This window comes from Manihot esculenta, chromosome 12 (genome assembly GCF_001659605.2).
Source record: "Manihot esculenta cultivar AM560-2 chromosome 12, M.esculenta_v8, whole genome shotgun sequence".
NCBI classification, from domain to species: Eukaryota; Viridiplantae; Streptophyta; class Magnoliopsida; order Malpighiales; family Euphorbiaceae; genus Manihot; species Manihot esculenta.
In genome coordinates this window covers 25235792-25249686 of record NC_035172.2, presented here as the reverse complement: position 1 = coordinate 25249686, position 13895 = coordinate 25235792, and the positions used below count along the sequence as shown (strand labels likewise).

General features: G+C 37.9%; 1 protein-coding gene across 1 annotated transcript; it reads left to right on the top strand.

Annotated features, from left to right (window-relative positions):
- Positions 1 to 6009: 6009 nt before the first annotated feature.
- LOC122725284 lies at positions 6010 to 11585 on the top strand. The gene is made up of 6 exons (XM_043962320.1): positions 6010 to 6056; positions 9868 to 10172; positions 10297 to 10423; positions 10544 to 10740; positions 10792 to 11042; positions 11118 to 11585. Exons 1-6 carry the CDS (start codon positions 6010 to 6012, stop codon positions 11583 to 11585), a joined length of 1395 nt encoding a protein of 464 aa, XP_043818255.1.
- The last annotated feature ends 2310 nt before the right edge of the window (positions 11586 to 13895 follow it).

Here is a 13895-nt window from a genome sequence, read left to right as displayed (position 1 = left end):
CTATTTCTATATTCCCTCAGAGAACAAAGTGTTTGTTGCTCAAAATGGTACCTTTTTGGAAAAGGAATTTATCTCTTAGAGATTCAATGGGAGTACAGTGTGACTTGAGGAAACTCAAGTACCACATGAGAGCATTGAACCGCTGGTAGAACCACTGGTAGAACCACTTCCAGAACCACAAACAGTTGTGGAAACTGAAAGGGTGACACAAGTCCCACGCAGATCTGATAGGACACGTCATCAGCCTGAGAGATATGGATTTCTCATGACTGACAGTCGTGAACTTTTGCTCGAGGATGTGTACATGACACAACCTAAGGGTTTTGTAATCCCTGAGAATTATGGAAAGATTTGCAAGCTTCAGAGATCCATTTATGGATTGAAGCAAGCTTCTCGGAGCTGGAATCTTCGTTTTGATGAGACAGTCAAGGACTTTGGATTCATCAAAAATAAAGATGAACCTTGTGTTTACAAGATGGTTAGTGGGAGTGCAGTTGTGCTTCTAGTCCTATATGTGGATGACATATTACTCATTGGAAATGATTTCCCTACCTTGCAAAAGGTTAAGACTTGGTTAGGGAATTCGTTTTCAATGAAGGACTTAGGTGAGGCCGCATATATCCTTGGTATTAAGATCTATAGGGATAGATCCAAGAGAATAATCGGTCTGAGCACTTATATTGACAAGGTGCTGAAAAGGTTCAGCATGCAAGATTCCAAAAAAAGGATTCTTGCCCATGTCTCATGGTATTCATCTTAGCAAGAATCAATGTCCTATGACATCTGATGAGCGAGAAAGAATGAATAAGATCCCTTATGCTTCTGCTATTGGATCTATCATGTATGCCATGTCATGTACTAGACCAGACGTCTCATATGCCTTAAGCACAACAAGCAGATATCAGGCAGATCCCAGTGAAAGTCACTGGACAGCTGTTAAGAATATCCTAAAGTACCTTAGAAGGACTAAGGATGCATTCCTAGTTTATGGAGGTTTGGAAGACGAGCTAGTTGTAAGTGGTTACACATATGCTAGTTTCCAAACCGACATAGATGACTTCATATCGCAGTCAGGATTCGTATTCAATTTAAATGGTGCAGTTGTTAGTTGGAAGAGTTCCAAGCAGAGAGCACTATAACAGATTCTACAATAGAAGCTGAGTATATAGCAGCATCAGATGCAGCTAAAAGGGCAGTCTGGTTGAAGGAATTCATCTCAGAGTTGGGAATGGTTCCCAGCATTGCAAATCCTATGGACCTTTATTATGGTAATAACGGTGCCATAGCACAGGCAAAAGAGCCCAGATCTCACCAGAGATCTAAACATATACTCAGGCGATATCACCTTATTCGAGAGATCATTGATAGAGGAGATATCAAAATATGCAAAGTAGACACAAATGACAACATTGCAAATCCACTGACCAAGCCTCTTTCACAGGTCAAGCATGATCAGCACACTAGGTCTATGGGTATTAGATACTTATATGACTAGGCCTAGTGCAAGTGGGAGATTGTTAGTGTATATGCCCTAGTGACAGAGCGGTTGTCGAGGCCGGTCAAAAATAATACAATTCAGCTACCAACAATTTTACAACTGTAGATAGTGGTGAAAGGATCGAATCCACAGGGAATTGATACTTACCTATTTTCCTTATCAAGACCAAATAAACAAACAGAAAATAAAAATAGACAATGAAAATAAATTGCAAGTAAAGTAAAAAGGGGGGTTTTGAGATTGATGGGATTAAACTAATGATGAAAGCAATAAAAATAAAGCGAATAATAAAATAAAGAGAAAATAAATATGAGAAAAGCTCTAGTTGAAGAATTAGATCCACTTTAGTTGATGGGATTGATCATTGACACATATGTTCCTTTGTTGATTCAATAAATTGGCCATGGAGATTGAAGAAGCTTCTCACATCCATTATCTCTCTTTTAGATTAAATCAATTAGGGAAAGTCCTCAAATTAATTACTAATTAATAATTGCCAAAGAATGTCTTTGAGCCACAGGCCTTATACAATAGTCAATCGCATAAAGAAATAGAGAGAACCAATTCTAGTCACCCACATGCATGGAGACAACACTAGATCATGCAATTTCCTTGGTTGTGCACCAAGTGTTCTTATGGTTGAACAAATCAAGCAATTACGGACTTAAAATCATTCAAACCAACAATATATCACTTTGCAACAAAAAATCAATGGAGACCTTAAATAACAAAGCAATAATGTCCTTAAGCATGAAATCACAAGAATATTGAATAACAAAAGATGAACAATGTAGTCCAAGTCTCTCAATCCACAATACAACTAAAGCTTCACTTGTTCTTCAACTAGAAAAAGGTTTCAGCCTCTCATGGCTGAAACAAAAACTAAAAATAAAAGAAAAGAAGAAATGTAGAAGAAGAGATGTGAATTTCGTAGGTGTCTCCCAAGGGGAGCTTCGGGGCCCCGTAGAGGCTTCTTATGTGGCTTTTTATAATTGAAAAGTGTTGCCCTAGGTCATACTTACTGCCCAAGAGGTATTTTCTGCCCAAGATGTGTCTGAAAAGGAAAGAATCGCGCTTTTCGGCTTCAGAAGGAAGGCTGCGCGAAAATGCACTGCGGAAGGAAGTTGGTGCGCGCGGTTTGGTCTCAGAAAGGGAAGGAGGCGCAGATTATGCTTCCTAAATAAGTTTAGATGCTGACCTTGCTTCCTAATTAGTGTAGAGGCTGCCCATATTGTTGCAGAAGAGGAAAGAATCGGACTGCAAGCTCTTCAGAAGGCAGTTGCGCGCGGATGGCTTTCAGAATAGGAAAGGAGCGTACCTTGTGCTTGAAAAGGAAGGAAGAGCGATCCAAGGCTGCCAATAGAGGAAGAAAAGTCGTGGCTTGATGTTCATAAGGAAATATGCACGTACCAAGGCTTTCAGAAGAGGAAGGACGCGCAGATAATGCTTCCAGAAGAGGTGGCGCACGCATGGATTGCAAAAGAGGCAGGAGAATGCAGTCATTAATGTGCAGAAGTGGAAAGATATATGTCCAGTCTTTCCTTTTTAGGTGGAGCCTTCATTTGAATTTTGAATGCTGAACGCAGAAGAGGAAGAGCATCTCCTTGAGATCTTGCTGCCTAAACAGGAAGATATGACTGCTGCAGTGTGTGCACATCTTTTGAACAAGGAAAGAAAGATCTGCGATTTGAATTTCAAATAATCTTATGACTGAGCTTTCCTTATTTGCTTTTGCTTCTGCACTTTCCTCATTTGAAGACTTTCCTTTTCTGAAAACTTGCCTTATTTGAAAACTTTCCTTTCTTGGCACATGTTCTAAATAAGGCAGGAAAGATTCTGCAGTTCGAATTTCGGACAGTTTGCTGACTGTGCTTTCTGACACTTTCCTTATTTGGCACTTTCCATATATGAGAACTTTCCTTATTTGGAACTTTCCATATATGAAAACTTTCCTTTTCTGGAACTTTCCATATTTGGCACTTTTTGGCAGTTTTAAGAGCATTTTCTCCACATTGTCTCTTTACACCTAATATCTGCAAAACATGATTAAAACCAGAAAATTAGGCAGAAAAGGTGCAAATAAACATCATTAAGATCATGATAATATGGACTAAATTATGCTCTGTCAAATACCCCCACACCTAGCCTTTTGCTTGTCCTCAAGCAAACAAACATAGTCAAACAAACTCTCTTTGCTTTGATCCTTTATGTCCACTTAAGCCCTTACTCTAAACCCCTATTTTGAAGCATTGCAATAAAGAATATATGCATCAAGGTTACTTACCTCTTTCCTTGTCTCCCTTTACTTACCATGGCTAGGATCGGTTTTACTCAAGAGAGAGATCATACATGCACAAGTTCTTGTTCAATTAAGACATATTCTAGCTTTCAGAGTGACTTGCCCTTACCTCGAAGTACTTTATTCAGCCTTTTTGCACTTTAAACTTGCTTGAAAAAGTCACTAACCTTTTGACGTGAAGGTACATATTGGTGATACCCACCCCCAGTTACTCAGTTGGTCACCTGTCCAAGTGGCTACTAGCTCTGTTCATAGTCTTTTGACCATTGGAACAGTTTTCAATTTGTGCTCATGAAGTCTAGGCCTTTTCTGAATTTCTTTTTCTCAATGATTTGGGCAAATCAACACCAATTGCTAAAAAGTCACATTAAGTTCATTCACACAATTCTCAATTCATTCTCTTAAATGAGTGTCATCAATATATTTTTCACCATGGCAAGCTCAAAGATTCAATTCAAAGGCAATTCCCAAACATGAATATATCTCATTGCAATTGATTCAACCTAGGTTTAAAGAGTCATTACATCAATGGGGTCATGGAAAGAAAGTTCATCCAACATAGTTCATCAGTTTGAGTAAAGCAATAAAAAAGAAGAAGACCGTGGTTGATCAAACACAAACTGAAAGGAAAACTGAAAAGAAAACGCAAACTAAAAGAAAAAAAACTAAAAGGAAAATGCAAACTGAAAGGAAAAATGTGTCTAAAGCAAAAAATTAAAAATTTCAGAGATCCGCACCCCCACACCTAAATCATGCATTGTCCTCAATGTATAGAAATCATAAAAGAACAAAGGAAATTGAGTACTCCCCTGGTGTGGTGTTGTATGGTGCGATCCACTTGGCAAGTTGCCTCAGGTAATTGGGGAAGGGAAAAGCGTCCCAACTGCATTGAGTGAAAAGTGTAGCACTCCTTTTGATATGGTCATTACCCATCCTATTTCTTTCATGTACTCGTGAAGCAACATGATTAGCTTCTCCTCTTTCAGATGAGGTGTGCCTCTTGCCCTTATGTTTGCATTTTTGAGATGATTGGGCAGCACTTTGAACTCCAGTTCATATTTCTCCATGGGTTGCTGCGATTTAATACTGAATTCAGGCAAAATAAACTCTACCTTATCCGGCGGTTTGGGTAGGCATAGATCTACATGCTCCTTTGGTTTTGGATCTTGGATTTCCACTTGTTCATTGTGTGCATGGGCTTTCTGCGATGGAGGAATGGCTGAGTTGGATTCAGTTTGCTCCTTCTGTGCAAGATCTGACTGAAAAGGGAGCTGAAGAGGACTGATCTGCGATTGAAGCTGAAAGGACGCAACTGAAAGGCTTTCAGGTTCTCCTTCTTGTGCAAGGTTGGTCTGCAATGGAAGGCTGGAAGGAGTTTCATGCGATGGAAGCTGTAGTGAGAGGTTCGGCGGCCGAATGGTGGTGAAGTTCGGCTTCCAAAAGGTGGTGAAGTTCGACAGCCGAAAGGTGGTGGTTTTAGTCTGCGCAAGGCTGATCTGCACACCAAGCTGAAGTGGTGCGATCTGCTTCTGTTCATTTTGCGCATGGCTGCAGTCCACCTGTTGGATGCAACAGTCAGTTTCTTTCAGTTCTGGCTCTTTCTGGCTCTCTTTTCTGCAAAGATCATCATTTAGTATATCATCTTGATTTACATGAAAAACATCTTTACTCAAACAATCAATGATATCTAAATCAACAACAAGTTCTATTTGATCCGTTTGTTTGGACAAACAGTTTTCTGGTTGTTTCTCTTCAGCACTTTGTTCTTGCACTTGTGAACTTTCATCATCATCCCACACATCTTGAAGCTCTTCCTCTCTTCTCAATGTAATAGCATTCACATTCTCTCTGGGATTGTCTTCTGTTTGAGAAGGTAACTTCCCTTGAGTGTCGGATCTGTTCATTGCGGATGTCAATTCCCCGATCTGCAGTTGCATCATTTGCATCATTTGCATCATCTTTGCCATTTCGCCAGAGGCAAGATCTGAACTTGTAGGTGCTGGTTGGGCTTGATATCCTTGATAGTCCTGGTATTGGTCATCCTTAGCATAGTCGTAGTTCGGATAGTCTCCCCAATATGGATTGTATGTGTCAAAGTATGGATCATGTCTTGGCTGTCCATAGTATCCTTCAAATGCATGTACTTGTTGATAATTCTCATAAAGCATAGGACATTGATCAGTTAGGTGTCCTATTTGTGCACACATCCCACATGGCCGAGATCGCTCAAGTTGTTGGACATAATTTTCCAAAAGAGAGGTTAGATATGACAATCGAGGATCAATATTGGACATACTTACCTCATCCATGATTCAGATCTGCGATGGTGTCTGTGCCTTTGGCGAAAGGCTCGGCGGCCGGATGCAAAAGAGGTTAGGTGGCTGAATATGGAAGAGGTGCGATGGAGATGTTTCAGAAGAGTGGTGTGATTGGGTGACTTTTTTTTTCTTCTTTTTTTTTTCTTTTTTGTTCAGATAGTGTTCTTCGCAGTACAGATCAGGTCCTGAAAGAAAAATAAACAAGTTAGATCAATTCCCCGGCAACGGCGCCAATTTTGACAGAGCGGTTGTCGAGGCCGGTAAAAAATAATACAATTCAGCTACCAACAATTTTACAACTGTAGATAGTGGTGAAAGGATCGAAACCACAGGGAATTGATACTTACCTATTTTCCTTATCAAGACCAAATAAACAAACAGAAAATAAAAATAGACAATGAAAATAAATTGCAAGTAAAGTAAAAAGGGGGGTTTTGAGATTGATGGGATTAAACTAATGATGAAAGCAATAAAAATAAAGCGAATAATAAAATAAAGAGAAAATAAATATGAGAAAAGCTCTAGTTGAAGAATTAGATCCACTTTAGTTGATGGGATTGATCATTGACACATATGTTCCTTTGTTGATTCAATAAATTGGCCATGGAGATTGAAGAAGCTTCTCACATCCATTATCTCTCTTTTAGATTAAATCAATTAGGGAAAGTCCTCAAATTAATTACTAATTAACAATTGCCAAAGAACGTCTTTGAGCCACAGGCCTTATACAATAGTCAATCGCATAAAGAAATAGAGAGAACCAATTCTAGTCACCCACATGCATGGAGACAACACTAGATCATGCAATTTCCTTGGTTGTGCACCAAGTGTTCTTATGGTTGAACAAATCAAGCAATTACGGACTTAAAATCATTCAAACCAACAATATATCACTTTGCAACAAAAAATCAATGGAGACCTTAAATAACAAAGCAATAATGTCCTTAAGCATGAAATCACAAGAATATTGAATAACAAAAGATGAACAATGTAGTCCAAGTCTCTCAATCCACAATACAACTAAAGCTTCACTTGTTCTTCAACTAGAAAAAGGTTTCAGCCTCTCATGGCTGAAACAAAAACTAAAAATAAAAGAAAAGAAGAAATGTAGAAGAAGAGATGTGAATTTCGTAGGTGTCTCCCAAGGGGAGCTTCGGGGCCCCATAGAGGCTTCTTATGTGGCTTTTTATAGTTGAAAAGTGTTGTCCTAGGTCATACTTACTGCCCAAGAGGTATTTTCTGCCCAAGATGTGTCTGAAAAGGAAAGAATCGCGCTTTTCGGCTTCAGAAGGAAGGCTGTGCGAAAATGCACTGCGGAAGGAAGTTGGTGCGCGCGGTTTTGTCTCAGAAAGGGAAGGAGGCGCAGATTATGCTTTCTAAATAAGTTTAGATGCTGACCTTGCTTCCTAATTAGTGTAGAGGCTGCCCATATTGTTGCAGAAGAGGAAAGAATCGGACTGCAAGCTCTTCAGAAGGCAGTTGCGCGCGGATGGCTTTCAGAATAGGAAAGGAGCGTACCTTGTGCTTGAAAAGGAAGGAAGAGCGATCCAAGGCTGCCAATAGAGGAAGAAAATTCGTGGCTTGATGTTCATAAGGAAATATGCACGTACCAAGGCTTTCAGAAGAGGAAGGACGCGCAGATAATGCTTCCAGAAGAGGTGGCGCGCGCATGGATTGCAAAAGAGGCAGGAGAATGCAGTCATTAATGTGCAGAAGTGGAAAGATATCTGTCCAGTCTTTCCTTTTTAGGTGGAGCCTTCGTTTGAATTTTGAATGCTGAACGCAGAAGAGGAAGAGCATCTCCTTGAGATCTTGCTGCCTAAACAGGAAGATATGACTGTTGCAGTGTGTGCACATCTTTTGAACAAGGAAAGAAAGATCTGCGATTTGAATTTCAAATAATCTTCTGACTGAGCTTTCCTTATTTGCTTTTGCTTCTGCACTTTCCTCATTTGAAGACTTTCCTTTTCTGAAAACTTGCCTTATTTGAAAACTTTCCTTTCTTGGCACATGTTCTAAATAAGGCAGGAAAGATTCTGCAGTTCGAATTTCGGACAGTTTGCTGACTGTGCTTTCTGACACTTTCCTTATTTGGCACTTTCCATATATGAGAACTTTCCTTATTTGGAACTTTCCATATATGAAAACTTTCCTTTTCTGGAACTTTCCATATTTGGCACTTTTTGGCAGTTTTAAGAGCATTTTCTCCACATTGTCTCTTTACACCTAATATCTGCAAAACATGATTAAAACCAGAAAATTAGGCAGAAAAGGTGCAAATAAACATCATTAAGATCATGATAATATGGACTAAATTATGCTCTGTCACCTAGGCCATTATCTTGGACCTTTTTATATGTCATTTTGGTTATTAATAAAAGAGGTTTTTATAATTATTATTTGTTTGCATGTTACATAATAATGATTATCATCCCTGGTTACTTATTATTATGTTGATAATAATAAAATATAACTGGTATGATTATTGATTGATAATCATGAGATGATTATATATATGTTGATATAATTCAATAATCATAAATACTTGTTAGAGAACAAAGTATTGGATGGACCCGCATTGAGATCACTACATGGGTCATTGTCATAAGTGAATCTCAAAGTAGTTATGTCTTAATCCTTTGACTTGAGATTGTCATAGTTTCCAACATAAGGACTATTATGTTTTGACATAACCAAATGTTGTCTTTAATCGGACAATCATAAAGGTTATGATTGAGCATAATAGAAATTATGTAGAGGATAATGAACAATCAAGATAGGATTTGTCCCTCTCTATGAGAGAGATATCTTTTGGGCCCCTCGATAAGTGAGACTGAGAAATGCATGGCCGTGCTCAAATGAATTGATAGTGTGATCAATATCATTTGATCTTATTAGTCTACTTAGAGATCGATAAATCATAAGTTTGAACATTATAAGTTTGACATTAACCATGACTTATGTTCAAACTAGATATCGTGTGACAAAAGGATTAATACATGTTCTATTTAATAGACTTTATCGGACTATTGATCCTCATATTAGTTGGCTAGTCATAATGTCTTGCTAGATGCCACTTATGACTTATAAGCCTTGTTGGACTGGGCCTATTGCCAATTAATGTGAGCCTATTGGGTCACACACAAGAATGTTGTTGATGTGCTATATTAATGGGCTAAAAGCCCATTAGTATAATTAATAATAATATTATTAATTAATAATAATAAAGTGTTATTATTATTAATTATTTATTATTATAAGATAATAATATTTAAAAGATCTGCAGTCTATCTGTAACTGTTACAGATAAAGGACTCTATCACATAAAGATATTTTAGTATCTGCGAGATTGTGATAGTGGGTTCTGAACACAGCTCTTTTGGGAAAAGAGTAGCACAACTCTTTTATGGGAAAACAAAAAGACTGAAACATATAAATACTCTTTCTACGAAGAGAGGGTTGACGACATTTTGAGAAAACTCAGTCTAATAGCTACAGATTGTGGAGCACATAATCTATCCATCTTTGAGAGAGCTAGCACTCTAGAAGGATAGAAGACATTCATGTGGATACCATAGAGGGTGTTCGTTTGAAAAGGCAGCACCATCAGTCCGACATTGTTTCTTCTTGACGAGATTAACAAGTTAGTCTCATATCCATCTTTTGAATTAAACGAAGCACTCGGATTCTGGGAAAGGAAATCAACAGAGATTTTATTTTTCCACTGTGCAACTGGGTTGCAATAATCTCAGGATTTCCCAACAAGAACATGTGGTGGTCAAGGGTGGTAGAGGGTCGGATGAGGTTCATAAATGGGTGGTTGCTCAGAAGGATAGTAGAGTAGGTCTTGCAAATTTAGAGAACCCTGTCGTGTCTGTGGATAATGATAAAGACCCTCAATTCCCTCATCCTTCTGCACCGGATAATGTTGGTATAATAGAGCATAATACTATGGAGATGGATACTACATTATTAGAAGCATCGACCTCAGTTAATATGGGTATTGACCAGGCGGAAAGGAATGGAGATGTGGAGGGCCCTGTGGATGACCCTATGAGTATTTGATTTCTCTTAGTTTTTCTCCTTTTGGAACTATGATATCTCGTGGGTATATGGTGCTTTTTACCCTTTTCCTTTATTATTATTTTTTTTAATGATTATTTCTTCTTGGATTTGTCAAGGGGTGGTTTCGCCAAATTTTAGAAGGGCTGTTAATGAATATAGAAGGTTTTATAAAATTGATGTGATAGCCTTATTGGAGACTCCTGTTTCTGGATCCCAAGCTTATAAAATTTGTAAAGATTTGGGGTTTGAACATTGGCTTAGAGTTGAGGCTTTTGGTTTTAGTGGAGGCATTTGGGTTTACTGAAACAACAATGGATTTGAGTTGGAAGTGCTAAACACTCATCCTCAATTTATTAATTGCAGAATCAAGCCTACTTGGGGTTCTCCTTGGATTGTTAGCTTTGTATATGGGAGTCCCAACACTGGCCTTAGACGCTTATTATGGGAGGACCTTAGACTTTCTTGTTTGAATATGGATGAGGAGTGGGTGGTATTGGGAGATTTTAATGCTATGGTCTCTATGGAGGAACAATATGGGTATCGTACTTATAATGCCAGTGGTTCTAGAGAGTTTCAGGATTGACTTTTTGATACTGCTTTGGTGGACATAGGGTATGAAGGGGTGCCTTTTACTTGGAGTAGGAGTGATGGGAGAGATGATATTAAGATGGATAGATTGGATAGAGGAGTATGCACAACGGCTTGGCGGTGGAGATTTGCTGAGGCTAGGATTGTTCATCCTCCTAAATTCCATTCGGATCATTGCCCTATTATTTTATCTTTAGGAGAGCAACCTTTGCCAAATGGTAATTTCTTCTGTTGCCAAGCGGCTTGGTTTGCTCATCCTGATTTTGTTGATTCTGTTCGTACTATTTGAAATCATTCTAATGAGCTGTGGAGCAATATGAAGAGTCTACAGCAAGGATTAATGAAATAGAATAGAGAGGAATTTGGAAATATTTTTGCTAAGAAACGTCGGCTTTTGAGGAGAATTGAAGGGGTACAGCGTGCTCTTGCTTTGAACGGGTACCCTCCTAATTTAGTCAAGCTAGACTTTCTTTTACGTCAGAAGATGGAGGAGGTTTTAAAACAGGAAGAGCTCTATTGGTTCCAACGATCAAAGGAAGAATGGATTGTCTCTGGTGAGCGAAACACTAAATTCTACTATCTGGCTGCTAAAGTTAAAAAGAAGAGAAAATTAATTTCGGCGCTTCAAGACTCTAATGGGCAGTGGGTGACTGATGAGGCTTCGTTAGAAAATTTGGTTGTTCAGTTTTATAAGGGCTTATTCACTAATGATTCGACTTATGTGTTGTCTAATCTTGAAGGCATTGCTTGTCGTCGAATCCCTGAGGAGCTTCATACTGACCTTGATAAACCGTATCAGAAAGAGGAAGTGGCTTGAGCTTTATTTCAGATGGCACCTTTTAAAACTGCTGGTGAGGATGGTTTCACAGCAGGCTTTTTCCAACGTGCTTGGAGTGTTTTAGGAAATGCTGTGTGTGATCTTGTTTTGGGTGTTTTGCATGGTAATCCCTTGCCTGATGGGCTAAATTCCACTTTAATCACTTTGATTTTGAAGGTTGAGAATCCGACCCATATTGCTCAATTTAGACCAATTAGTCTTTGTAACGTTTTATACAAAATTATTACAAAGACTATGGTTAATCAGTTAAAATATGTTATGCCATTCTTGATTGGCCCGGAACAAAGCAGTTTTGTGCCAGGAAGGCAAATTGTGGATAATATTGTTATATATCAAGAGGTGCTCCACTCGATGAATAAGGCTAAAGGGGTTAAGGGTTATATGGCTTTGAAGATCGACTTGAAAAAAGCCTACGATAGACTTAATTGGGACTTTCTTGAATTAGTGTTATCTAATACTGGGTTTTCAAATGCTTGGATCAATAATATTATGAAGTGTGTCAGCTCGGCTACGTTGAAATTACTATGGGATAGTAAAAAATTAGAAGGGTTCAGGCCTTCCCGAGGGGTTCAGCAAGGTGATGCTATGTCCCCTTATCTTTTTGTTTTATGTATTGAGCAGTTGAATAATATGATTGTTGCGTCGGTCAATGAGGGGTTATGGAAAGCCTATAACTATATGTAGAGGAGGACCAGCTATATCTCATTTGATGTTTGCCGATGATATGGTCCTCTTCGCTGAAGCCTCGATTGAGCATATGGGTTGTATCTTAAAGATTTTGAATGATTTTTTGCTTGTGTCTGGGCAGCGAATAAATTTCAGCAAGTCCTCCATATTTTTCTCTCCAAATATTACTTTAGATTTGGCTGAAAGTTTAGTAAATATGGTAGGGATGGCTAGAACTGATTGTCTTGGCAGCCATCTGGAAATGCCTTCATTTCATGGGAGAGTGGGTCCAACTTCATTTCGGGAGGTTATTGACAAGATGAAATATAGATTGTCTGGCTGGAAGGCCTCTACGCTTTCTAAAGCAGGGAGGGTCACTATGATTAGCTCGGTTCTTAATGCAATTCTGGTGTTCTTAATGCAGACTATAATGCTTCCTGTTTCAGTTTGCAAAGAAATGGAAAAGATATGTAGAGACTTTTTATGGCATGGAAATTCTAGTGATAAGAAGTTGCACCTGGTCAATTGGGCGAAAGTGACTAAGCCTAAACATATGGGTGGACTGGGTATACGTTGTATGAGACACATTAACCAGGCGCTTATGGGCAAGCTGGCATGGCGAGCTTTGCATGATTGTGCAGCTGTTGTGGCTTTAGTTCAAAGACAAGGTCAAGGAGCTTTCAGAATTACTAATTTATTAAGAAACATCAATAGCCTTCTGCAGCAATGTTGGGAGGTGGAATTTAAAAAGATTTTTAGAGAAGCTAATAGTGTTGCGGATCATTTTGCTAGATTAGCAGTGGTAGGAGAGGTTGAGCTTGTGTGGTTGGATAATCCCGACTGTGAAGCTGACTTACTGCTAAATGCAGATTGTATTAGAGGTGCTTGGCCTAAATTAATTTAATTGGGATCTCTCCCTCCTATAAAAAAAAAAAATTTTTTAAGTATTTTAAAAAATTTTTTTAACTATATAAATATATTAAAATAATTCATATTTAAAATTAAAATAATGTTTAAAATTAAGATAATCACTTTACTATCTTAGTTTTTAATTATTAATTTGTTGATAATCATTTTGTATATCTTATTATTTTTATCTTTTAAATTTGAACTTATTCTCTAATATTTTAATATTTTGATAATCATTTTAATATTTTAAAATAATATTTAAGTTTGTTAGTTGATGAGTTGCAAAACTCACAACTTTTTTCTTATTTAATTCTATAATTTTGTTATAATTTTGATATAAATATTTAATTTTATTTAAAATTTAATTTTGGATAGATTTTTAAACAGAAATTAAGAAAAGGGACGAAAAAATACTGAATGATTTTTATACTGAGAGGTTGCAACTTTGCCCAAACCTGTAATCTAAGGTGATGGAAAGTTTCAGAAACCTCCACCACAGCAGATTTTGCCACCTAAATAAGGATAAAATAAGTTCCAAGTTGGATCAAACACAATCAGATTAGGATAGGGATAAGATAAGAGTAATAGAGTTTATTTTAAATTATTAAATTTTATCTTTGTGTGCCTGTATAAAGGCTCTTAGAATTAAACCTAGGCATCATATTTTCTCCATCTCTCCCTCCCCTCCTCTCTTTTCCTTCTCCATCTTCTTCT

Excerpts from the sequence above, each read along its gene's own strand:
- LOC122725284 (XM_043962320.1), top strand. The coding sequence starts at position 6,010 with ATGGCCGAGATCGCTCAAGTTGTTGGACATAATTTTCCAAAAGAGAG. Across the intron at positions 6,057-9,867 it reads CATAATTTTCCAAAAGAGAG|GATTTCCCAACAAGAACATG; the intron begins GTTAGATATGAC and ends CAATAATCTCAG. Across the intron at positions 11,043-11,117 it reads ATCCTGATTTTGTTGATTCT|AATAGAGAGGAATTTGGAAA; the intron begins GTTCGTACTATT and ends TTAATGAAATAG.